This window comes from Artemia sp. Qi Xiang Cuo, chromosome 9 (assembly GCF_049724085.1).
Source record: "Artemia sp. Qi Xiang Cuo chromosome 9, ASM4972408v1, whole genome shotgun sequence".
Lineage (NCBI taxonomy): Eukaryota > Metazoa > Arthropoda > Branchiopoda > Anostraca > Artemiidae > Artemia > Artemia sp. Qi Xiang Cuo.
In genome coordinates, this window is record NC_142802.1 from 26,424,680 (window position 1) to 26,452,490 (window position 27,811).

The 27,811-nt window shown below is 35.8% G+C and overlaps 1 protein-coding gene across 8 annotated transcripts in view; it reads right to left on the minus strand.

The window, feature by feature from the left end:
• Positions 1-27,811, minus strand: part of Ipo9 (Importin 9) — a 107,435-nt gene that overhangs the window by 10,307 nt on the left and 69,317 nt on the right. For 7 of the 8 annotated variants that reach the window (XM_089094432.1, XM_089094431.1, XM_089094427.1 and 4 more), the window contains exon 16: positions 16,948-17,056. In XM_089094432.1, the coding sequence (XP_088950558.1) occupies positions 16,948-17,056 (109 nt within the window). Of the gene's footprint in view, positions 1-2,418; positions 2,614-16,947; positions 17,057-27,811 lie in introns of those variants that run through there. The other variant, XM_089094435.1, reaches the window with a different exon arrangement.

Sequence of the window (27,811 nt, forward strand, 5' to 3'; positions counted from 1 at the left end):
TATATTTTTGCAGTTACTCTCACAAACCTGCACACACAAAAAAGGTTGGAATGGACGCACACGGGTTCAGCGAGATAATGATTCAATAACACTGTCTGTAATGTGTGAACTAGTGTAGTATTGCAGGGTTGCCACCTTTAGCACGAAAGCCGTATTTGTTTCGAAAGATTGGTGCAAAGTTTGATATAACCAGGACAGCGTTTTTGCCGTGTTTGTTTCGAAAGTTTGAAATAAACAGACATAAAAAAAAAGTAAAGATTGACATAAAACTAATCCAAGTACACTTAAATGGACCATAAGCGTGTCACGGCGTAAGCCGCGACAAGCGCAAAAAAAATGTAATTGTAGCACCAAAAATCGCTGTGTAGTACGCAAATTTGGGCTATTGAAGCACTTTAGGAGCTGACCGTCGTGATAACAATATTGACTCTCTTCCAAGTCTAGTGTTGCCATATTGGCTTTTTCTCCCCAGACTGGCTAATTTTGATGGCGAATAAGAGGACATTTTTTTTAATCTACTGGCTTAAATCTTGGCTAATTTTATGGTGACCTGGCTTACTTTTTGGCATGAACTGTTAAAAAAAAATTATTTTCTTTAGACATCCCTACATCATTTGAATCGAATAATTTTTACGTCACATAACGAAGCTATACTCTCTGTGTGCTCGAAAGGATGGGAGGGAAAAACTAAAGGCTTTTGTTCCTCAATTGTTCTAATAGGTCCGGAGTTATGTTCTCAGAAATTGCGTTTGGCACAGTAACATTGTTTTTCAAGACTCTGACTTATTCTTGCACCTTCTGGCAGCACTGGGTCGTCTAGTGAAGTCAATTGTCAGTATTTCACCAAAACGAGATTTCATTTTTTTTTCTATTTATTCACTAATTAATCAATTATTCAAAGCAATAGGCTATGTTATTTTATATCTTTATTTGATTTTGCCATCAAAATAATTTTTAGTCATGACTTAAATAAGAATGGTACTGGCGCAGATAGTAATGCTACAAACTCTGCTCAGGCAGGACAAAGTATTGAAAAACAAGCATCTAATGTACGAAAAAGAAAATATGATGAGTGATTTCTTCAATTTTGCTTTACATTTAAAATTGTAACGGTGATGAACCATCTCTTTGTTTGCTCTGGAAAAAACTATAGGCTCCAGAGAGTATGAAACCATCAAAATTAAAAATACATCTTGAATCAAAGCGTGATTTTACGTCAATAAACCAAAATAATATTTTGAAACACCGTGAGAATCTTTAAATAAAGATAAAAATTCTTTGAAAAATTTATGACCATTAATGAAAAATATTTACTAGCATCATATGAAGCTTCATGCTGTGTTGCTAAAAATAAAATACTTCTCACCATTGAAAAAGATCTTGTATTGTCTGTTGCTATTTCTAGAAAAATTGTAGAAATACTAGATGGAAGTAAATATGCCATTGATATTCGAAAAATTTCTTTATCAAACGATACTGTCTCGAATAAAATTTCTGATATTAACAAGGATCAATTAGTGCACCTTATTACAAGAATTAAAGGAAGCCCAAATTTTTCAATTCAGTTGGACGATACAACTGATATTACTAAATTGGATCAGTTGTAAGTATATGTCAGGTACATTTATAAGGATTCGTGGAGGAAGAATATTGTTATATTGTCGTCCTATGAAAGACCATACTACACATAAAGACATATATTGTAAAGTTGACAAATTTTTAATACTGAAAGTGTAGAACGGAAAAATTGCTGTTCAATATGCAAAAATGGTATAAGAGCAATGACGGGCTTAAATATTAATTTTAAATCATTTTTTTAAGCTGCTCATTATGATAATATAACTTTTACTCACTGCCTAATTCTCCAAGAGGCTCTTGTAGCAAAAAACTTAGCACTTAGATATTTTAAAATAATGACAGGAGTAAAGCAGCGATGTGTCCTCTCCCCCCTACTGTTCATCCTTGTTGTTGACTACATCTTAAGTAATTGCGAGAGATATGGGATTGATATTGGTGAGCTGGCCAGACTTGGAGATCTCGATTTTGCTGACAAAATAAGCCTTCTTGAAACTTGCAAACTGAGACTGCAGACCCTTATAAATAGTGTTAAAGATGCAGCAGAACAATTTGGACTAAAAATTAACACAAATAAAATAAAAAGCATGACAACCAGTGGATCTCCTCTTGATATTAAATATAGAGCTGACCGAATAGAGCAGGTGGTTGAGTTCAGATACCTGGGCAGTACAGTCGAAAACACTGGCTCAAACGCAAGAGAAGTCGAACTTAGGTTGGGACAAGCACACGGGGCGTTTAACCATCTCAAACAGACTTTGGAAATGTCGGATCTGAGACCTGGCACCTCAATCAATAACAAGAGAAAAAAAATACAATCATTTGAAAACACTTGCCTCAGAAGAATCCTAGATGTAAACTGGACCCAGAGGATAAGAAATGACACCATCATGCAACAGGTACAGCTACCTTTAATAACAGACGTTATCCGTCAACGGAGGTGGCGTTATCTTGGGCATGTCATCAGGATGGGAAGAAATCGCTTGCCAAACTCCATCCTCTTTTGACAACCAGAAGGATCAAGAAGACGAGGCCGTCCTAGAAACACCCAGAGACGTTCACACAGAAGAGACTTGTCAAATATACATGCGTCCCTACAGCCCGAATGGGAAGGCGTGCTATCTGCAGCACACCTCCAAAATGACTGGGGACTTTTCGTGGATGCCCTTGGTGCCTTTGGAGGCACAGGAGGAACTAAGGTCTAAGGTGAGGTCTAACTTAACTTAACCTAACCAAAATACCAACTACATACTCAAATAAAATATAGCTAAAATTTATTTTCCAATCAGGTCAAAGCTAATTCTCTGGTATAAAGAAGTTGCTTGACCAGTTTCTTGTGTCATGTTCGCATCATTCGCGATCGAAATTCTCGAGTGTTTATTATATAACCGATAAGTACCAAAATGAATATACACAAATTTCTATTGCGTTTTTGAAGTTCTTTTGGTACTTGTATGATGAACGCCCTACCATTTTTTTTCGTTAGTTTCTTCCAGCTTAGCGTGAGATTAAATAAAAAAAAAAGTTTTTCAACTGAAAGTAAGGAGCAACATTAAAACTTAAAACGAACAGAAATTATTACGTATATTGGGGGGTTGCCCCCTCCTTAGTACCTCACTCTTTACGCTTAAGTTTGACTTTACCATAAAGAAAGAAAAACGAGCAAAAAGGGGGTTTTTAAAGGCCAAATGAAAATACTGAAAAAAACACAACAAAGCGAATATTTCTAGGGGGACAAACGCCTCTCTTCTTCAGCGTGAAACGAAAAAATATAATCAATGGGAGTGCCGAAGAACAAACCAAACAATAAAACGGAAAGTCAATGTGGATTTGAAAAAAAAACAATGAAAAAAACCAAAAAATTTAAAGATGAACAAAATTCAATAAAAGCCAAAAAATTGAAAGAATTAAAACCAAATACCTAACAACAATCAAAGTAAGTCATTCACCAATATCCGAGATTTGCAAAGAAATTCAAAATTGAACCGGCATCGACGGATACTAGCGAATGACTGAGATATAAAAGAAAAACATTCATTCACTCAAACCAAAACGAAACAGCATTGAATGAGTTTGAGAGCTATGTCATTTGACTACTGATTTTGATAATTGCATTCCTTGCAGACACTCTTTGAGACTTAAGGGGTTGTTGACGTGTCTGATTAAGTGATTGGGAAAGTGGTACAAGGTTTATATCTTTAACTTAACTTTTTTAACTTAAAGATCTTGCTCGGGCAGCCTCGCCAGCGTAGAGGGAACCAGACGTCAGTTTATATCTGGGACTATTAAAGTATCGGCATCTCTTTTGAGAAATCCAGATGCACCTCCCATGGAAAATTCCCTTCCCCCTTGAAAACTCCTCCAGGGAAGGATCCTCCCGCGTAAGAACCCCCACCAAAAAATCCCCCCCTCCCCGAAAATATCTTTATGCTTCCAAATAGCCAATGCTATATGTAAGCAGCGGGCAAAGTTCATAAATTACAGTCCTTCCCCCGGGGGCTTTGGGGGATCAAGTCATCCTCAAAAACATAGTTATTAGATCTTTCGACCATGCTCAAGAAAAGGGACATCTCAAAATTTTGATCGGACAATTTTGGATAAAAAAGGAGGGTAGGAAGGGGGCTAGCTGCCCTCCAATATTTTTGGTAACTTGAAAAGGGCACTAGATTTTTTGATTTACAATCAAATGACCCTTCTCCCGATCTTCTTAGGGGTGTTCCACCCTTTTTCAAAAATTGGTCAAATTTTCTCAGGCTCGTAACATTTAATGGATAAAATTAAACTTTATGAATTCTGGATGTTTTGAATCAGCATAAAAATTTGATTGTTTTGATGTATCTTTTATTATCAAGACTCTTGTTTATTACAGTTTTGGCTACTATTGAGCCGCATCAATCCTCGCTTACAGATCGTTACCACGATCTGTTTGACAAGACAAAGAGAAGTGACAAAATAGATGGAAATATGTAATTTGGGCTCTATATTTGCACATTAGGGTGGGAATAAAGTATTTGGACAGTGAGAAGTTTGAAAACAATTCTTACTACATAGTATGCTGAATAAATGTACCTAACACATTTAGCATGCAGACCCGCTTTACTTTACCCCCCCCCCCTAATGTGCAAATATATAGCCCATATTTGTTTCTAAAGTATTATATTTGTATCTTACTTTGGTAGATTTCATTAGGATTGAGGGTCAGAGAAACATATTAGAAGAACATTAGGTCGGGCGTATATCATACAAGTACTTTTCTTTTTTTATACCCCCCCCCCAAAAAAAAATCCTTTTGCGACACCCTCCACCCCAATAAAAAAAATCCTGAATACAGCCCTGGGTCCAGCAGGGTTAAACTCTTCCGCCCACCCTGACAAGAATCAAACCTCTCTAGGTCTAAATCTTTTTTTTAATTCTGGTAAGTCTATAGATATCCGTTAAGCTTTTTCGGTTTTTCCTTTAATCTATGCTCAATAAACATAAATTGATGATCCTTTGATTTGACTCTATTGCAAACCACTGTTAAAGCTGTATTTCCACACGAAGAAGTAACACACACAATAGCATTATTAACGTCATTATTTTCAAACGTTCGTGTTAGCAAGATAGATCAATTGAAAATCACACATCAAAAGCCAACGCATTCAGCATTTTTTCCCGATATGAATTAATTCATGGTATCGACACGTGAAGGGAATTGGGACTAAATTATCACTTCTAGAATCGCCATGGTCGAAAACGCTGAACAGGAGGATTACAGTCCCTCACCTTGGACAACAATGAAAATCCCTTTTTAGTATGGGAAGCATTTTGTCTCCTTTTTTTGTCTTCTTTTTCCCCTCCTTAAGCGATATTATCGAATCAGCCGTCGTAGAATGTTGGGAGAAGGCTAATTTGAAAGGAAATCGCAATATCCTGAGCTCTTTTGTAAGAAAGCACTGATGAGCCTCCTTTTTTTCCTACCAGGGCTAGCGGGCTATCACAACATCACCGAGAGACTTAATGGCTTATTTGCAAGCTACTGCTCAATTCTACGGAATTTTTTTAAATTCGCCTCGATAAAGGCATTTGTAAGTGCCACGCAACACTGAAAATGGCACTTTATGACACTTTATTTTCTGAATCGAAAGGCTGGGAAGCATTAAAACAGTACCATTTTAACTCCCAGGGTCAAAACCCTTAATCGGACGCTTACAAGCCCTCGTCTTATATTCTCCACCTCCCAGCCCCCTTAACAAGTTTCTCACGTCGTCTAGAACTAGCAGAATACTGCAACATCGTAAATATGTTTAGTGAATCATTTCAAATATCTTGCTCATAACTACTTGCTTTTTGTACATTAGTCTTGATAATATCATCATAAAGTGCCATATGGCACCATAAAAGTACTTTTTGGTTTCATTTCTAAGGCTGAGAGACTGGGAAGCATAAAAAGGGAGCCATTATAATCTCCATGGTCGGTAACCATTTAATGGAGGCTTTGAATCCCCCATCTTCAAAAACTAAGAAAACAAGGCAAACGTCGGGCGGTAATGCCACAATGAGTTCCGTGTTTATTCCTAAATGGTCGGCTCACCAACTGGACTAGTAGGCTCTATAATATTTTATAGAGATTTTTAATGGCTTTTTTCAAATTTTGTGCTCATATCTATATGCGTTGTCATATCTGTGTGAGTTGGAAGTCTGAGAATCATAAATAGGACACCATTATAATTAACATGGAGTAAATTCTATTATAAAGGACTTAAACACCCCATCTAGAAAAACAAACGCCCCATCTAGAGTTCCACATTCATTCATAAATGGTCAATATCGTATATATTTTATAGGTTCATTTCAAAGCTCATATCTCCGTGGTTTTTATAAGTTCATCATGATAACACCATCTTGAAGTGCCATATGGCACCAAAAATGGCACTTTTTGGTGTTGTTTCCATAGATAAAAGGCAAGGAGCCATACATGCCATTAGAATCTCCATGGTCGAAAAACCTTAACCGAAGGTTTACAACTCCGTCTCATACAGTATATAACCCCAGTCTCAAGTCCTTTAATAATTGTTTTGTGTTTAGGATCACTGAAAAGAGCTGCACCGCAACGTTTGCCTTTCCATCGCACACGATAGATTCCACCTGATTTCACATGAAAGGCTGAATCACCCGTTTCAGGTTTTTACCTTCTTTGAGTTTGGGTAAACCTCTGCGATTTGTACAAATTCTGCTACCGTGTGTTTAGGATCTATTGCTTTAAATTTACTATCGAATGAGGCCCTCCGAGATTTCTAAGACCATCCTTTTCATTCAAAATGGCCACACAAATATGTTTGCCTCTTTCAGCGTCGCAAACGATTTTTGGCAAAAAAAAAAATTCGTATGCTGACAAATGGTCTGTGCTGAGAAGGTAAATCATCCGATATTTCCTGTATCCCCCCCAGATTTCTAAGATCACCCTTTTCATTCAAAATGGCCACAAAACGATGTTTACCTCTTACAGTGTAGCAAACGATTTTTGGCAATTAACTTTAAAAAAAAAAATTTGTATGCTGATAAATGGTCTGTGCTGAGCAGGTACCGATCTCCTGATTCGATGACTTCGGCTGGGAGTGCAATGCATGCTTGGGGGCAAATCATCCGACGCTTCCCGTGTTTTCCCCCTAGACTTCTCCAGGTACCCATTTAGAGCAAGGTCTACTCTGGCTGTGCTTACAGAGTCGCACCATTGACCCCCATTCTAAACCAAATAGCCAGTGACACCAGGACTCGAACCCCTGACTTCAGGATTTCAAGTTTGGAGCGCTAACCACTCGGCAATTAACTTAGGAATGTGAAAGTTTTACGTACAAGCTTTAGACGTTTTGACTTATGTACCTAGCGTTTCTTCTTCCCTTATACTAGCAAATGTTTTCTAAGTAGTTTGAAGCAAGGCAAATTATGAAGTAATGAGAAGGAATGAAGCAAGGACATTTCAAGTTTGCTTCCAAAGGTCTAACCTAAGTAGCAAAAGAGAAAAAAACGTAAAAGGAAGAAAAGCCAAAAAAAGCCAGAGACATGAGTAGGAATCTTTTTCGGGGAACAACTCTATGAAAGTACCAAGGAATTACGATCTACAGGGAAAACATAACAAATTACAGGACAAATTGCCAATGTCTCAAGATTCTGAAAGGGATCAGACTCAAAGGCCTTACTCTTGCAGAAACGCCCAAGAAGAGAGTAAACAAAACAAGACAATAAGTTTTAAAATCTCAATATATTTGATTAAAAGAATTTCAAAATGAAAATAAAAATATTTGTCCTTTCAGAAACCTTTTCACAAAAATTACTTTTTGATTTTTGGACCTTCTTCTGTCTATTCTCTTGCTGTTTGACTTGGACTGCTTTTCTTGGGTTCCTTTTTTTGCTGCTTTTTTTTATAAACGCATTCCCTCCAAATGCCACATTATGATATGGAGGAGGGATAACAAAACAAATGAAAAAAATAAAATTAAAAAAAAATTAAAAAACATACACCTCAGAAGGGGGTGTAAAAACAAAACAACTACAACATCATATACACCTACTACCATTCGGTTAACAATCCACACTCAACTCCTTCCTTGACAAACCTCAATAAAAATAAAACACTACATTTAATAATAGTATACCAATTTAATCTATCAACTATGCATCCTATTACATTAATCATTAAAATCATATTTATAAAACATGTGTTTTATTGTATGATTGTATGTGGTTTATTTAGACTACATCAGAAACAAAGTAAAGTCTGCAATAAAAGCTACACACTACACTGTGACTTTAAACCTTGGAATTAATTCTTTCCAATTCGTAATAAGTGGCATTTTAATTTTGGTTATAAAATTTCACATTTTTAAAAAATAAACAAAAGCAAAATATTCTCTACAAAAAATCAAGTACCAATTAGAAGAATTAAGAAATTTTCTCCCAAAAGAAACAATTCAATTTATTTTCCAAAATTATTCACTCAACTTATATTTTCAGCATTACCAGCAATTGTCGTTGAGCGTTGAGATTGCCGCAATAGAATGTCGAATGAAAATTTCAACCATTTACTGAAAAAATACATATTGAGTATGCCAGAAGACGAAACAAAAAATCTAAACAAAGTATGTACACAAATTCAATTGATAAATTGGGCCCTTTTTGATTCACCATACAAGGAAGATGATTCACCATATATGACATGGCTAAGAGAATTAAAATATAAGGAGTTCGTGAGGTACGTATTTGACAAAGTGGACTTTCTAAGGAAGGACATTTCTAATGTTAACACAATCTATAATACGTGGCAAAAATATTGCCGATTAATACCGACATACGGATGCATACTAGTAAATGGAAGTTGTGATAAGGTTCTGCTTGTCAAAGTGTTCGGATCTAAATCTGCATGGAGCTTCCCAAAGGGAAAGATAGAAGAAAACGAAAATGAAGTAGATTGCGCTGTGCGTGAAGTTTTTGAGGAAACCGGATATAGTTGCAACAGGTGCAAAGATTGCTGCAACAGCTGCAACGTATGCTGCATTGATTCAAACCGATATATCGACTGGGGCCAACAGAACCGCTATAGCCGTTACTGCAAGCTGTTTATAGTTTATGACGTGAACGAAGAAAAAGAAAAGTTTAAACCGAAGTCAACGTATGAGATCACTGATATTAAATGGCATTCATTATCAGAAATATGCAATGAAATTAATACCCGACAATACAGACTTGTTCGGCCATATATGGATAAACTCTTGTCAAAGTTGGAGAAAGATAGTAAGATACTTCTTTGTAAAATATTGATTGCTTCTTCTTGGGGCACCCTTAAAAGACAAGTACTTCTCCCTCATCCCTGCACGCACAAATTACAATCAAGTTACAATGCAACATTTAAAGTCCTTTACTGTAATCTTTACGGTATCTGGTATAATGGAAAGACTGAAGAAGAAGACAGAAGCTATTACAACCACTTCCTGCTTTTTAGGTCACATAAAATGGGACATCATTTTTTCATCGCAGCCCATGAACTAATCGTTTTCACCTCTGGATATGAGGTTCTCGCGTATAATGAAATCCATTATGATGAAAACATCACTTTCTCTCTTCCGAAGTGAGCCCCAACTGCTTTTAAGTGGATCATTGAAAAGAGCTGCACCGGAACGTTTGCCTTTCCATCGCACACAATTGATCCCACCTGACTTCACAGGATAGACTGAATCATCTCGTTTCAGGTTTTTACCTTCTTTGAGTTTGGGTAGACCTCTACGATTTGTACGAATTCTGCTACCAAAGTTATGTTTGTTTTCCATCATTCGCTCCAAGAGGTTTAGCGTCGATATGTACTAGAATCTATTTTCTTGTAATCCCACGTTGAACTTCATGAAAACCCGTTCTCGAAGGCCCCACTTCATAGTTTCAGCTAGCTTTCTGGTCTATCCCTGGAAATCACAAACAAAACCATCTCTATCGGTTCTGACCCCAGTCTTAGTGGCTTGTTTTATAGGCTTAATAGAATATAGTGATGGTAAGTATTTTTCCTTCAATTGGACGCATTATGAGATAAATCTTGCAAGTGCTCGAGTGGAGCTATAATTCTGGTTGTAAAGGGCTGGGTACACGCAACGTTTTTCATGCAAAAAATAATCGTGTTTAGTTAATATTACTCTTGGGAAAAATGATATATAAGTTGCTGTATAAATGCCAGCCTGTGAATGTGATGTCTTTCTAATAAAATTGTTTTTACAAAACAAAGGCTCAAACCGAATCTTCTCAAGTTGTGACCCATCTACACCGTTCTTTAGGCCAGGAAATTTTAGTGCGCTAATTTTCAGAAAAGTTGTCGAGCCGTTTTTAAAAAAAATACAGCCATATAGTCTATACAACCATGATTATATGCCACACAGAGGAAAATTTCTTCGAAATTTTCTTAGTAAACAACAAACCCCAGCTGCAACTGACGGCATCATATAGTTTTACAATCACGTCATTTATTGTAACCTATGATTAAGACGTCTTGTATACGAAGATGCAATCTTTTGCCAAAAATGGATTTCATTTTCAACATTTTATTTTGCTGAAAATAAAATGAGAAATTGCTACATCTACAAGGTATTGCTCCCATACCTACAGAGGTTGGGTCAGATATAAACCTTCAAAAAGCAAAATTAGGACACGCATTCCTACTTTCCACTCATTTTAGTTGAGATGTGACGACTTTTGCCAGTAGATGTCGTCATGACAAGACTTTAAGGACCTTGCCCCCCTTTTCCATCCTCAACAGAGGCAGAGGTGGATTGTGGTTTCCAAGAAGAAAAAAATACAGCCATATAGTCTATACAACCATGATTATATGCCACACAGAGGAAAATTTCTTCGAAATTTTCTTAGTAAACAACAAACCCCAGCTGCAACTGACGGCATCATATAGTTTTACAATCACGTCATTTATTGTAACCTATGATTAAGACGTCTTGTATACGAAGATGCAATCTTTTGCCAAAAATGGATTTCATTTTCAACATTTTATTTTGCTGAAAATAAAATGAGAAATTGCTACATCTACAAGGTATTGCTCCCATACCTACAGAGGTTGGGTCAGATATAAACCTTCAAAAAGCAAAATTAGGACACGCATTCCTACTTTCCACTCATTTTAGTTGAGATGTGACGACTTTTGCCAGTAGATGTCGTCATGACAAGACTTTAAGGACCTTGCCCCCCTTTTCCATCCTCAACAGAGGCAGAGGTGGATTGTGCTTTCCAAGAAGTATAACAAAGACACTCGATATTCGGGATTACAATGGTAGCTGCAACGCAGTAAAGGCTGAACACGGCCCATAGTAACCAAAAATAAAAAAACACGATAAAAAAACTGACAAGTGAGAAAAAATTGCCATTTCTAGCTGATTCAGGGATGATTCTTATTTTGACAATCAATTTTTGGAAATATTGAAAAATAGCCCGAAACCCTTAAATAAATGGCGTCAGATCGAAACAAAATGGCACCACTGAAATCGTCATGGTCGGAAACCCTATTCAGGAAACTTACCGTCCCCTGGCGTTGACAACAAGGAAATCACTTTTTTCCAGGGGAAGCACTTATGAATTCTTTTCTGTTTTTCTTTACACATTTTACAAATACGACTCGATACGACTTATGTGAAGAAGAAAAATTGGAGTGATATCAAAATTCTCGTCATCAGAATATCTCCCAGAAAGGGTTATTGGATTTGAACAAACTCTAGCCTTTGTAGTCGGAGTCAAGGGGGTTCTTCAATTCTTGTCATCCCGAAACCTATTATAAAGGTTAGTCAAGTCTTAACCAAGCTTATTCGAAAGCAAAATTAAGTGTGTTAGTTACGTTTTTAAGAGTTCGAACCCCGTCCAACCTATGATAGACTTGTCTATCAACAAGTGCTTATGCCTGATTTGCCTCTGACCTCGACTATCTGTCTTGACTTTTTCTATATTTAGCCATGGCTTGATGCCCGCAACTACTTGATTTTAATTAAAATCAAGTAGTTGCGGGCATCAATCCAGGCTTATTGTATAAAAAGCCCTGACAGATAGTCCGGGTGAAAATCACTTAGTTGCGGGCATTTAGCTATGGCTAATTGTAGAAAAAGCCAAGACAAATAGTCCGGGTGAGAGGCAAATCTGGCATAAGCTGTTTTTGGGATTGTATGAAAATGATGACATTTCACTTGTTGATAGATTAGTCTATCATCCATCCGTCCATACATCATCTCTAGGTCAGAACTAAGGTATAACAAAAGATTCCTATAGTCACAGAAAACAAAAGATAGTCAACAAAAGTGCGTAGCTGTAGCAATTTCTTTAGATGAGGCTTTACACAGCTCTCTATGATGTTCCAGTGGCCTACTAGCAGCAAAGAAGAAAAACAGAAAAGAAAAAAAGAACTGATAAGTGCTACCCCTGAAAAAAGTGATTTCCTTGTTGTCCAAGGCAGGGGACGCTAAGTTTCCTGAATAGGGTTTCCGACCATGACGATTTCAGTGGCGTACCTTTTGTTTCGATCTGACGCCATTTGTTTAAGGGTTTCGGGCTATTTTTCAATATTTCCTTAAATTGATTGTCAAAATAAGAATCATCCCTGAATCAGCTAGAAATGGCAATTTTTTCTTACTTGTTAGTTTTTTTCTCGCGTTTTTTAATTTTTGGTTACTATGGGCCGTGTTCAGCCTTTACTATGTTGCAGCTACCATTGTAATCCCGAATATCGAGTGTCCTAGTTATACGTCTTGGAAAACACAATCCACCTTTGCCTCTGTTGAGGATGGAAGAGGGGGGCAGGGTCCTTAAAGTCTTGTCATGACGACATCTACTGGCAAAAGTCGTCACATCTCAACTAAAATGAGTGGAAAGTAGGAATGCGTGTCCTAATTTTGCTTTTTGAAGGTTTATATCTGACCCAACCTCTGTAGGTATGGGTCCTTAATTCTGTTATTCAGTAAATCTAACATACGGGGTAAATAAATATCAATCCAATTTTTGGGGAGGTGAAAACTAGTGTTTTCTTTACACATTTTACAAATACGACTCGATACGACTTTTGTGTAGAAGAAAAATTGGAGTGATATCGAAATTTCAGAATATCTCCCAGAAAGGGTTATTGGATTTGAACAAATTCTAGCCTTTGTAGTTGGAGTCAAGGGGGTTATTCAATTCTTGTCATCCCGAAACCTATTATAAAGGTTAGTCAAGTCTTAACCAAGCTTATTCGAAAGCAAAATTAAGTGTGTTAGTTACGTTTTTAAGAGTTCATACCCCGTCCAACCTATGTTGGGAAAGAGCATCTCAAAATTCTTCCAGACGTTTTGATAGAAGCTAAAGTTGGATATTGATAAAGCTTGGTGGGACTTGGAACCTCATAATCTAGTTATGCTCTTTCGAAACCAGGATCAGATCTAACCCTTATAGGAAAAGAAAGGGGCCTTGAATTTTTATTATCATCACATCTAGAAGAAGATCTTACCATATCGCAGCTAAGCTTGGACAGATATAAGAGTAAGTAGCCTGGTTGCTCCTTTAGGGAGATTGTAACCGATTAAACCTGTATGGGGGAAGTACTCCTCATTTTATTTCTTCAAGATGGTTGCTCCTTTAGGGAGATTGTAACCGATTAAACCTGTATGGGGGAAGTGCTCCTCATTTTATTTCTTCAAGATGTTTACCAGAATGGGATAGTCGGATTAAACAAACCCAACTTGGTAAGCACTAATGTAATAGTTATGGTCATTTGAGATAAGAACCGAAAACGACTTTAGTAAGGGTAGAGAAAGGGGAGGAGTCTCCCAATTTCCGTTTCAAGGATATCTAGAAGGACTTATCGAACCTGAACCAAACTTGGTTAGAATTAAAACCAAGTGTGCCTTAGTTGTGCCAGATCAGGGTTTTCTTTAAAAATATGCAACAATAGAATCGGAATAGATGACCATAGAAAAAGCGTCAAAACTAGGAACCGAATAGTTAGTCTGATCAAGGTGGAGAGTATGAGCAACAGTAACAACTTCTGAGGACCATCACCCCAGGTTCGTTATGGCATCTGCAGTGGGGGGCTGGGATAAATTCTCGTCATTAGGACATTTACCAAAAGATTTTGCCACCCATTAACCAAAACTAGTCAATACATTTGATGCAATATTTCCGTCTTTTGAGGCACTGTCTCGACTCCTTTAGAAGAATAGAAAGGGCGGGCCTAATCCCTTGGGGGCTAGACATGTGTCAGAAGGGATGATAGGATCCCAACTAAACTTGGTAAAGTGTAAGATCTTGTGTTATAATTTTTGCCTTTTGGAGGTCTGAGCTAGCTCAGACATCTGTGGTAATCAGGAGAAAGGTTCTTGTTTATACAAGGAGATTTCAGTTCCCAGCCAAACTTCATACTGAGTAAGAGTTAACGCCTAATTGTACTTTTCAGTGTCTGGTCGCGATATGGCCTTTACACAGGGAAAAGGCCCGCGAAATTCTTGTCATCGGAAAGTCCATAAGAATTTCAATCAAGCTAGGTGGAAAGTAAGAAGAGATATGTCCTAGTCCTAGCATTCTAGGATTGATTTTCAAGTTTCCCTACCGGTCCTATGTTTTAGGGAGAGGAAATCTCCCTAAATTCAGTCATCCTGCCATTCCCATAATGGATTCCTAAATAGAACAAGACCGATGGGAAATAAGAACTAATGTTTTAGTTGCATTTTTCAAAACTCGCAGCCAATAGTACTTCTCAAGGTAATAGGAGAAGGTAGGAAGGAAGCCAAAGTTGATGAGAGGTAACAGCTATGTCGTAGTTTATCCACGCGGAGGGTCCAAGGACTAATCTTAGCTCTGTAGGAGGGGAATGAGGGGTGTCTAAAGTATACCCCTAATAGTAACAAAGAGAGAGATAGATCATAACCAAACTTAAGAATATCAAGGAAAATCCATTGGCTTGAAAAACAAAGAAAATCACCTTTTTTGCGTAGAAAGGATCTTTTTTCCGGTTTTTTCTTTTCCACAGCTAGCGGGGCATTGGAACATCATAGAGAGCTGTTTAAGGGCTCATTTTAAAGAAAATTATTACATCTACGTGTCTTTGTAATAAACGAAACACAATATTTAAAATAAAACCCCTTGTCTGACAAAAAAAAAACTGCATTTTCATATACAAGATGATGAATAGCGTCATAATCGTAGGTTATAACCATAAATGACGTAAACAGCATAAGATACAAGAACAAGGCCATACTATCGGGAGGAAGAACAAGGGCATACTCTGGGGAGGAAGCTACAAATTGCAGCATAAACTACGGCCAATAAACTCATAAAGGTGCAAAATATCACCATTCCTGAAACATATCTTTGATTTTTCTTGATTTGGAGATTTATATCTCAAAATTATGCTTGGATTTAAAATAATTAGGCCAATACATTTTTATAAACTAATTTCGGTGGACAATTTCTTAAAAGGCTTTAGAAAATTTAGCGAACTAAATTAATTCAGACTTGAAAGCTGATGAAAGCACCTTTCATTACTATACAAATGATAACGATGCTGTAACATCCAGAATGAGGGAAAAAAAATTCCAAGATACGTAAAATATTAGCAGGAAGCTGGATTTTGTAATTCTAGAACGCGGTACAGAAAAGCAGGCCCAAGTAATCCAAATTACATCTAAAAGGATACTAACAGCTAGAAATTTTGTTCTGATGGGCTGTGCTACTCCCTTGTACTGTTCCGCAGCTATGACTAATAGGTCACAATTGCGTTGTGACTTCGTGGGGTCTTGGCCCCGGTTGTTCTCCCTCTAAAAGTGCGAAAATTAATTAAAAACATGTTCGACATCATATTAATACAAAACCTTTCGCACCAACTTCCATAACAAGTAAGCTGAAGGTCGACAACTCGGTTTAGGTGTTGATACTTTAAAAACAAGTTCAACGCCCAATAGAAAATAAACGACTAAATTGAAGTTGGATATCTTCTGTGCAAAAGTTTTCTTTTTTTTATGTAAGTATGGAAGCATTGCACGTAATTTATTATCCCAAAGATGAAAGACTGAGCCGAATACCATAAAAACGGTCATGTAAAAATATAGAGGAAATCGAGAATTCTTTCATACAGAATCAAAGAATTCTGAGGTACAACAATCAGATTCAGAATCTTGAAATACTCTATTGAGAACCCCTATATTAAACAAATTTTTGCTTCCTTCAAATGTAATTCCTTTAGAAAGATGAACATGACCATGAAAAACAGTGATTTGGATTGTTTTTTTTTTAGCTTAATAAGAGTCAGTTTGATCAAATAAAAAAGTTTTTTTTTTATTTTTTTTTATTTATTTATTTATTTAAGTTTATAAAAGGTCATTGATGAAAGGCCTAGTCGAGCCAAACAAGTCTATCATATACGAAGCACGAATAAAACTTTTTGCAGCTAAGATTATTTTTCTCTTAGGCAAGGTGAAACCAGACCAAACGCGTCGTGACAAAAAAACAAAGAAGGTATTTCACTTTTCACAAATCAGTTGGGAGTGAAAATAAGGTTTTGAGGTGTCAAGAACAGTGATTTTATGGGAAAAAAAATAAATCAAACTATAAATACATAATTCTGTAGTCGAATAACGAGGCTTTATTTTGGCGCATACTAAAAAAAATTATATCAGGAATTCTTTGGATAAGAGGAGATAAAATAGCGAATTTTATTCCCAATCATGTGTTCAGTGTTATCAGCCCAATAGAGGGCTCTTATAAGTACTATGGAAAAATACATATTATTTTTGAAAAAAATGTCAAGATAATACCTTTAATTCTTGTCAAGAAAATACATGAATTATTTTTTCAAGTATGGAAAAAATAATGTATTGTGAACATAGAAATTCTTACCCAAATCGTTTAAATCTTCTTCTTCTTTTAGGAGAGTGGACAAGTCAACTGCTTCGCTTTCGAAGTTTTCAGTAGAATCCCCACCTATTTCGCTTTCATCCTCACTCTCCTGAAAAATAAGCGTATTCTGTGGTTATAATAGCATGAAGATGACCGAATGAATTTGAACAGAAATAACTCAGTTTTCTGCACTACTTACAAGTTAGATGTATCCAGAGAATCTCTTGGTTGTAGCAAAGGCAGAAATATAAAACAGGACGGGATAGAGGAAGAGTCTTCACCTGTTTGGATAAACCCCGGTTGGATAAAAACTATGATGTAAAGTTGGGAACATTAGCTATCAGTAGAACATTTTAGTATCGAATATTTTAAAGAGAGATTTCAACTGTTTTAAAGAGAGGTTTTCAAACATTTTCAAGAGAGGTTTCAACTGTTTTCTGCAGTTAGTTTGCTTGCAATGAGGCGGCGCTGCAGATTTTATAAATAATCACAAAACAATAGTAACATCGATGCAAAAACTCTCATAATACATGAGTTGCAATTACTTAAATCATCAATCCGACCTGATTTCCCAGCTTTTTAATCTTCTAATGCCAATTTTATGGTAAATTGTCAATATGTTTAGAACTAAAAGGCAAATTTTGCCTGTCTTTGCGTCTGAATACCTGCGTCACAATACCTCTGCTTAGATACATTCACATAGCCTAATACATACCTTCAATATATACAAAAGTATTATGCCTTCACATATCCTGAAGTCTTATTAGTTACTAAAGCAATCCCTATAAAGGAGCTTGCAAGGCCGCAGGGAGCAAAGACTTTAAATAAGGCTTTACTACACTACTATTCTTATTCATTATTGCATATAGATGGGGTCAATACAGCCATTAAAACAAGAAAAACTCCTGAAAATATTTGCAGTTTAACCCCCTGTACTTTTTTAAAGTTTAAAGTTTTTTTTAAAGTAAAGTTTAGACTAGATTTTCATTTATGCTGATCTTTCCTGAATGCATTCAACCGAGTAAGAGCTCTTCGCGCCAGGACCTATTACAAGTGAATTAATTGGTCTAGTTGAACAGTTAATATTAACCGTGATACATTAGTCTGCTGTGAGCTGAACTTATGAACTTTGTTATTTGAATTTGAATAAGTTTCTAAAGGATGGGAAAGAGAAAGAAGAAAATGGAAGAATCTCTAAACTTGTCTGCGTCTACGGCAACGAGTCAAGGTGATGAAGTTTCTATAAAGTCTTTAGCAGAAAATATCAGTTTGATTTTAGTATCAGTTTAGGGAAATACTGCCACCTTATAATCATTAAAATCTAACATCAAAGCAATTGAAGATAATGTAAAAAAATTGGAAGAAATTGTTTCTGAATCAAGTAAAGAAGCGGCGCAGCTGATACCGCGTGTTCAGAATGTTGAATTAGAGACGGTAAGCTTCAAAAATCAAATATCTGTGTTGGCGGAGGAAAATATAGCGCTTAAATCACATATCGACAATATGTCGCTTACTCTAATGAAATTGGAAAGTAATCAAAATGATAAAAATATAGTGATGTGGAATTTAAAAGTTCAAGATGAAATAAGAGCACAGGAATTGCTGTCTAAACTTGTTATTGAAGGCCTTGATCTCCCAGCCCCAAGCCCAGTTAAGTTGGTGGATTTCAGGGAAAATGCCAAATTCTTGAAATTTAAATTGCCATCAAGGTTAATCAGGAATGATATTTTGAAGAACACCAAAAAACTGAAAAACAAAAAAAATGGAGGATTCGAGAAAATATATCTGACGGATGATGCGCCAAAGTCTGTTCGTGAAGTTCTAAAGAGGTTGTTTCATGTGAAATTAAAATTGCATGAGTTTGGAATTGACTCTTGGTCGTCGAAAGATGTATCCCCCTGCCTATTTATCAGGCGGTGAGATGGTTCGAGTGAACGACTAACAGTTAGTGAAGGTTCGCTCTAATTAATTACTGAACTTGAAAGAAAACATGGTAGTCAAATCGAAAATATGGATACATGATTTTTTTTTAAAGACTAATTGTGTTGATATGATAATGGATTAGTTTTGTTAAATAATGTGAGTATAAGTGTTCGATATTTATTTGGTTGAAATAAAAAATGTGGTGGGTTCTGCGCGGTTTGATGTATTTGGGTGATATTATTATGATTAAGAATTTATTTAGCGTGAGTTTTAGTGTTTGTAATTTTTTGTGGGAGAGGCATGGGGGGGGGGAGGGGTACTCTTTGGCGTGAGATCAGTACATGATAATGGTTAGTCAGGTTCACGAGATCCCTACATCTAGGCTCGAGGAATTGGAAAGAAATTCAGTCCTTTTTAGTAATGTATTCCAAACGCCCCTAGCCCATGATAATAATGAAATTTTAAATTCTTTTTAGTCCCCCAAATAAATATTTGTTTTCTCATGAAATAGTTCATAAAAACCCAAACATGAGGAGAATATCTTTTCGGAACTGTCGTGGATGGAGGAGTGGGCAAGATGCAATTTAAAATTTTTTATTTGAATCTGGTACAGATATTTTTGGAGTTTGTGAAACATTTTTAGATGAAATTTCGGCAAAAAAAATTAAAATTAGTGATTTCCAATTTTTTCACGTAAATAGAACTCAACAAAAGCAAGGTGTTTTAGCAATACTGGTTAAAAATTATATTCCGGCACGACTGAAAGAAGAATTTTTAGATTTGAATACGGAGATGATTTTCGAAAGCTGTATTGTTGAATGTTTTCTACCAAATAATGATAAACTTTTAATTGCTGTAATTTATCGTCCTCCCTCATCAAATAAGGCAAATTTGAGAGTTATGCAGATTTGCATAACAAATTCTTCTTTTTCTCTGATTGATAATATTTTTGCACCTTATCCATGTGAGGCTACATTCGTGGTTATGGAGGATACATCTGACCATTGTATTTTAATGTCTGATTTTAAAGCGCAAAAGATAGTCAATACAGAAAATCATATGAAGAGGAGAAACTTTTCACAAGTAAATATGAATGAATTGAAATCTAATCTTAGCGATGTAGGATGGAGTGAAGATATTAATGAGAATGACCCCAACATATCTTTAGATATATTTTATCGAATTTTGAATGAAAAACTGGACCTTCATTGCCCATTCAAAACTACACACCGGAAAAGAAGCTCACCCAAACAACCTTTGATAAGTCCATCACTTCTAAAATCTATCAAGGAAAAAAATAGACTGTATAATATAAAAATGAAATACCCCTCAGCTCATAATGTACAGCGATTCAAAAATTATAAAAATTTGCTAGTTAAAACTCTCAGAACAAGTGAAAAAATGTATTATGAAAATGCATTTAAAAAATCTGATTCACCTAGGACTACATGGAAGTTAATTAAGGAAAAAATGGAAACAATATTAAAAATCCACACCCTGAAGTGATCATAAATAAAAATGGTGTTGAGTTGAAGGGGAAGGATGTTGTTGCAGAATATTTTCGTCATTATTTTCTCATATTAGTTCTACCGCTGAACTGGAACCCCCTGAATCTCCATCTTATTCATATAAAGAATATCTCCCTCGATCCAAAAATTCCAGCATGTTCCTCGTCCCTGTCACTTTCGATGAGCTTCAGAAAGGAATTATGAATCTTAAGAGTAGCACTTCTCTAGGTCTAGATGGTCTCTTCGCAAATGTTCTGAAAAAATTTGCATGTGTAATTCACGTCCCGTTGCTTCATATTTTAAATGCATCTTCTTCTTCTAATTCACAGCAGGCGGGCTATTCAGTTAGTACTATTTAGCCCTTTTTTTTTTGCTTCACTCTGTGGGCTACAGAGCTACTGGCTTGGTCGTCTCTTATTTATTAGATATTCTCAGATATCTTTCAGTAGATCTTTTGACTCAAGGAGTTCAAATATAAGATGATAGATATCGATTTCTGTGCTCTGTGTGCAGGTATAGTTGGCTAGGCTCTTGGCTGATAGTGAGATTTTGTGGTGTTTGAAGCATAACAGTTTACAAAGCAAGGTATGATGTGCAGAAGTCAGCATATTACATTCAAATAGGCAATGGTCAATTGTTTCATTATTCATATTACAATGCCTGCAAAGATGGGACAGGGGAATTGAACGACTTGAATTAGAAAACTTATATGAGAATGCAAGGAAATTTAGTCCATTTGTTCCAGAACGAATTCTATGATAAATTTTAGAAAGATACTTATTGGGAAAGGGGGAAAGGATAGGATTAATCTTATTAAAATTAATATCTGATAGCCTCCATCGGTAAATATTTCTAATCGGAATTGGTCTCCCACTCGGTTTGTCAATACTTATAGTCTTGTTTTATATATCATCAGCCTGACAATTACCACTTATGCCCGAGTGGCTAGGGATGTACTGAAAATATGTTTTTATGCAACTTGCAGAATGATTATGTATAGTATTGACACATGGATAAGTATCAATGTCCAACTTATACTAAGGAGCTGAGGCCAGCAACTCAAGGCTTGATAGAGAGTCGGAATATATGATAATATTATTTTAATTTGCAATGAAAGTTTGATTTTCCTTAAGGTGTTCTAATACCATGATTACGGCATTTAACTCAGCAGACATTATAGATAAATTATTATATAATCTCTCGCCCATTGTAATTTTCAGGTGAGGAAGGAAAACACCACTTGCAACCTTCTCATTCATTTTTGACCCATCAACAAATATTTGGAAGTGATTGTTATAGGTAATTGTATTAAATTCTGCAAATTTATTCTAGACAAATGCACTTGGGGTTAAATCTTTATGCTTCTTTGAGAAGTCATTATTGATTATGGTACTTGACTAAGTCCATAGGGGGGATCAGGAGAAAGTAGGTGCTAGAAACTTTTCTGGTATGGGGAACTTCTTCTGAATATTGGCATACTCATCTGCAATGCTCCTACATGGCTGGATTTCTTAACCAATTATGTAGTGTGTGTGAGCTATTTGATTCAATTTTTGTAAGAGGTTTTGTCAAGAGAGCTACGTCTCTCCCTTATTGTTGTTAATCCACTCTCCATAAGCAGAAGCTTGGTGCTTGTGGGTTTCTAAGACCAAATATGAGACGTATTATATCATTTTGTGTTGTTTCAATTTTTTGCATCTGGGTCTTTACACATGCACCATAGACGATGAGCCCATAGTCAATATGGGTCTTATATGTGATTTATAAAACTTGTGTAAGGTTTGCTCCTTACAGCCCGAGGGTGTGAAAAGAAGTCTTTTTAGTATATTTGTTTTTCTATAGCAGTTTTTTTTATTGTGTTTGAAATGTGGAGGTGGAAATTAAGTTTTTGGTCAAGCATGAAACCTAGGTAATTAATATGATTATCTTCTGGAATAGTTGTTTTATTTAGAGTTAGTTTTGCATTAACATGGTTTCGCTTCCGGTGAAATTGGATTATTTTTGACTTGGTGGGCGCAATGGGTAAATCTGAATGTTAAGAGAATTTTTCAAACTGGAAAAGTGACTTTTGCAGATTTGACTGTGCTATCTGAAAGGTGTTGCCAGATGACCATAGCACCAGATCATCAGCATATTGTAGATTCGTGTGGGGAAGGTTCACGTCCCAGAGATATAGGGCAAAAAGGAGGCAACTGAGGACAGCTCCCTGAGGTAGGACTTTGGCTGTTGTCTATTGGGATGAAGAGGCTGAAACAACACAAACTATGACATTTCGCACTTCTATGAAAGAATTAATAAAGGATACTAGCTTAGGGTGTACTCCAAGGTATGCAAGGCTAATTAAAAGGATTGGGTGGTTTACATTGTCATATGCCCCTTCAAAATCTAGGAAAGCCGCAACTAGGACATTATTTTTTGAGAAAGATTCATTTATTGCATTTGTTAGCAAAATGAAAGCATCTGTTGAGGAGTGGTGTTTCCTGAATCCAGTTTGAGTGTGAAGGATCATATTATTTTTTTCAACAAACCAGAGGAGTCTGTGATAGATCATTTTCTCCATTATTTTCCCCATCACAGGAAATCATCTATGTCATCAGGGATCTTTCCGGAAGTATGGAAATCCGCACGAGTTATTCCAATTCATAAGAAAGGTGATAAGACAGATATAGGTAACTATCACCCAATAGCTATTCTTTCCCCTATATCTAAGGTTATTGAAAAAAGTATTCAAAAAAGAATTGTCTCGTATTTTGATAAAAGCAATTTATTTACTAAAAATCAGTTTGGATTCAGGGCGGGTCATTCTACTGAACAAGATATTGCAGCGTTATTTTTGGAGAATAATGATTCATTAAATGATGAAAATCATGTATCTACTCTTTTCTATGATATAAAAAAGGCATTTGATAGGCTAAACCATGAAATTTTATTGGAGAAAATTAATAATGCAGGTATTAGAGGTAAAGGCCCAGATCTAATAAAATCTTACTTGCATAGTCGAAAAATTCAGGTAGAAGTAAATGGGAACCTGTCAAGCCATATTGTTATTGATGATATTGGAGTCCCCCAGGGATCAGTATTAGGGCCATTACTATTTTTGATTTATATAAATGACCTTTCGAGGTGTTTACCCCAAGATAGTAGTTTAGCAGTAATTTTTGCAGATGATACGGCGATGACAGTAAAAGCTAAAACCCCATCTTTGTTGGCTGAGAAAATGGTGGCAGCAATGAATTCTTTGAATAAATGGTTTGCATGTAACTACCTGGCTCCGAACTTTTCTAAAACTGAATTCATCATTTATGGGCGGTCACAGCGGGCAGTAGATAAAATTACCATAGAAGAGTTAATTGTAAACCAAAGTAGGATAAAAAGAGTAAATTCATTTCGTTACCTTGGGATTATTCTTGATGAGCTTGTATCTTTCCGTAAGCATTCTGATTATTTGAGATTGAAACTTGCCCATAACTTAGGTTGCCTTCATAGAATGAAACATGTATTTCCTTTTTCCATCCTTAAAATTTTATATCATTCTCTAATTGAATCATATTTTAAATATTGTCCTGTAATATACCTCAACACATTTATGGTCCATCTCCAACCTCTTCAGATAATTCAAAATAAGGCGGTTAGAATCCAGGGTACTTTTGTTCATCACCCAGTGAGGGTTCAAAATCTATCAGAAACCCAAACTTTATATCTTTTTCTCAATATACTTAATCTCAAACAACTAAAAGACCTGCATACAGCAATGTGGTATTATGATATCCAATCTTCGTCAAATTATTTCCATTATCTGGGCATAATTGAGACTCCCCTTTCGCCTGCCCACCATGTCCGCTCCAAGAAGTATCGCCTTCCCCCAATTAAATCTGAAAGAGGTAGATTCTCAATCAGATACCAGATTCCTCATATTGCAAATATATTTAATTTAATAGATGTGTCCCCAAGATTCAAGAGCGAATTTTCTTTGAAGAAACATATTTCAAAAAATGTTCTTTGCCTGGATGTTGGGATTGGTGAATTTGGATCTTAGTATGAAATTTGTTTTGGTGTTCTTGCGCTGGGGTGGCCTCCTCTGTTATCTCCTACCATGTGTGTCTTTTTTTTCTTTTTTTTTCATTATTGATATGCTTTATTTGTTGTTTTATGTTTTTGGCCGACACATCGAGCCCTGCTCCCTGTCGGCCAGTTTAGAAAATTAGTTATTCATGTAATTTGTTTGTTAAATAAACTTATTCTTCGTCTTCTTCTACATATTGCATTGCTCTCACAATTAAAAAAAACTAACACAAAACATGTGTCTTAAGTCCAAAAGGAAGAATATATACTACTTTCGGTAATAATTATCTATTACTAGGATTTAGTTGTGAGATCAATTTAAACTGAGAGGTGATATCAACCAAAGTACGCTCATTCTGAGAATTAAAAACTCTGTCAAAAGATTAGGATAATAAAACGAATCAAAGACAGGTGTATTAGGCCCTTTTACTTAAAAATGAAATCAGAATTACTTAGAACTTGAACAGCTGCTTGAAAACAAAAACTAGATCTTACGTAATAAACACGCTGAAAATTGTTAAATTTCAGTTATATTTGGATCTTCGTGATAAGAAAGTGCATAAGAAGAAAGAGTTTATTCATCAAAAATAAACATAACAAAACCTGAAACAAACCTTGTTTATGTAAATAAACAAGCCTCTATGCCTAAATTTAAATCAACTCATGAAAGGTGACGACAATTAACCACCAAAAACAAAACAAGAAACGAGAAAAATTAAATGAAAAAAACATTTGGTACCTCCCATCACCAATCTATCCAACCAAAAAACCAGCATGTTGATTAATTTAATAAATAAAGAAACCAGAAAACTCATTACCCATGCTTCTCATAAACCCCAATGGTCTTTCAGCAAACTTCGGAACTCACTCGGGTTTGATTCATGTACAATATTCTATAGAAAAATATTCCAGGCACTACGGCAAACATGACGAACAGAAAACTTTGATCGTGTCATAACTGCTCTAGGACTTCTAAACTGACTTGGTCTCCTTGTATATAAAACAAAATTTTGCCAGACCAAAAATAGGAAATATCTTAAGTTCAACAAAGCTAGACCTCGCTGAACAACGTTTATCTACACCTGTTAGAACTCTAACCACTTTATTTTGTAGCACTCTCAATGGATGTAGATCTACTACGAATTTAGAAGACCATACAGTACTACAGTATACTGGCTGTGTATGCATAAGAGAGAAATGAAGTTTCCTTAGGATATTATCAGGGCGAATATGCTTGAGTTTTCTTATCATTCCGATGCTACGAGCAATCTTGGGATGAGTGTGACGGACATGATTCTTAGAGCTGAGGCATTCGTCCAGTACAACTCCTAGAAACTTCTCTGATGCAGCACATATGACGATGTTTCCACTTAACTGTATCTGCTCAATCCAAGGATAATAATTGGGGCTTCAATCATGTATGACCAAGGAGCTTTTCTTGTGGTTCAACTTTAGCTTATTCTGTCTCATCGATTTTTCAATGCATAGCATACCACAATTCCAATGATGTAGCAGCTCCTTTTCTGTCTTAGCTGCCACCTAATAACAGGTATCATCTGCAAAGCTCGGTAAAATAGCCTTATCCGTAGAAATTTCCCTGGTAAAGAGACCATAGCTTTGCCAAACTTTATACTTTTGTCACTTGATTTAAAATCCCCTATTTTAACGCACTAGGTCCATTCATTCGGAAAAGACCTTAGTAGCTACAATAAATAAATTACCCCAAATACCATAATTTACCAACTTTTCACCAATATTTCATAATCCACACAGTCAAAGGCCTTCTTGACATCCAAGAATACTGACGCAACTTTCAGACCACAGTCCAATGCATCATTAACAAACGACGTTAAAAATAGAATAGTTTATAAAAAAGAAAATATAATTGAAAGAACTGAGAAAGGATCAAGCAGGTTATTAGATTCGGTTCTGATTGTTTTTAATATTACGGTGAATGTCCGAAATCGGGTTAATGTCTGAAATTTATTTTTCTCTGCTTGGATTCAATTAGCTTTGCGAATCAGCGTTTTCAGTTTTATACAAGCTTTGATGGTAAAAGTTAAAAAGTCAGGTTGGGTTAGGTTAAATTAGGTGATAAATCTCAGAAATGGTTTAAAACCTAACCCAGCCCAAGCTAGCCTAACCTAACCTAATCTAACTTAACCTATCATCATCAAACCTTGCATAAACTGAAAAAGTTGACTGGCAACGCTGATTAAAATCCAATGAGAAAAAAAGGTATTTCGAACATTCACCGATGAATGTCAAAATTCACCAATTTCGGTTACTTTCGGTAATATATATACCCCGCCATTAATAATTAACAGAAAATTCTTTTAAACATTAAAAAAAACCTAATGCCACCTTGCTGTTGTCATTTTTTTCTTGTTTCACTCTAAAGCAAAATTATCAATATGCAAGTGGTGTAAGACATTAAAATAGACACTGTTTGAGAGATTGAATTAATTTTGCAAGCTTCCAGAAGCTTGTAAGTTGCTTACGCCAGATATAGAAATTAGTCTTGTAATTAACATCCCAGCCAAAAAGAATGAAAATAGGCTAATAAGAGAAGCGAATCAAGCATGTCTTTGAGAAAAAATAGCCAATATCATCTAGCATCACCCAGCAAACCAAAAGGCTAACTAAAACATCTACACGTAATTTTTTTTTTTTTTTTTTTTTTTTTTTTTTTTTACATTGTTTTGAAGATAAACAAACGAATTTTGACAAACTGGTTGACAATTTGTTCTTTTCTTCCTTTGTTTTAAGCGAGCCTACGATCTGCATACTAAGTTAGCCCTTACTATTTCTTAAACAATAAAAATAATAAGAAAACTTTGTCTTTTATAGCTAATAGCTAATAGCTTTAATAAATGTTCGATTGGATTAATTTGAGCTTAAATTTTTAACTAATCCAAATTTAAATAAAGCATAAAGGACGGAGGATTCGTGTCGCATTACTTTGCCGTAATTTTTATAAATATAAACACATCTCGCATATTTAAATAGAGAGGGGAAGGTGGAAGATTTTCTTAAACATTATTCTTGCTTAATGTGCGTCGGTATGAAAAATGATTTGTTTAATTTTCTTTGAGAATGCAAAGATGTGTTACTTAATTTCTTACTGGGACTAATGCATAAGCCATGGATATTTTACGCTCTCATACCGTCCTCTTATAAACTATTCGACAACGGCAATTCCAATGGCGTACTTTTCGTTTGGCCCAGCTCCTTTCCGGGGTGTTTCAGGCAATATTCACAAATTCCATAAATTTACTTCTGCAATAGACTTTCACTATTAAGACTAAATGAAATAATAGTTACCCTGAATCAGTTAGAAAATGGTAAACTTTAACACTAACCAGATTTTT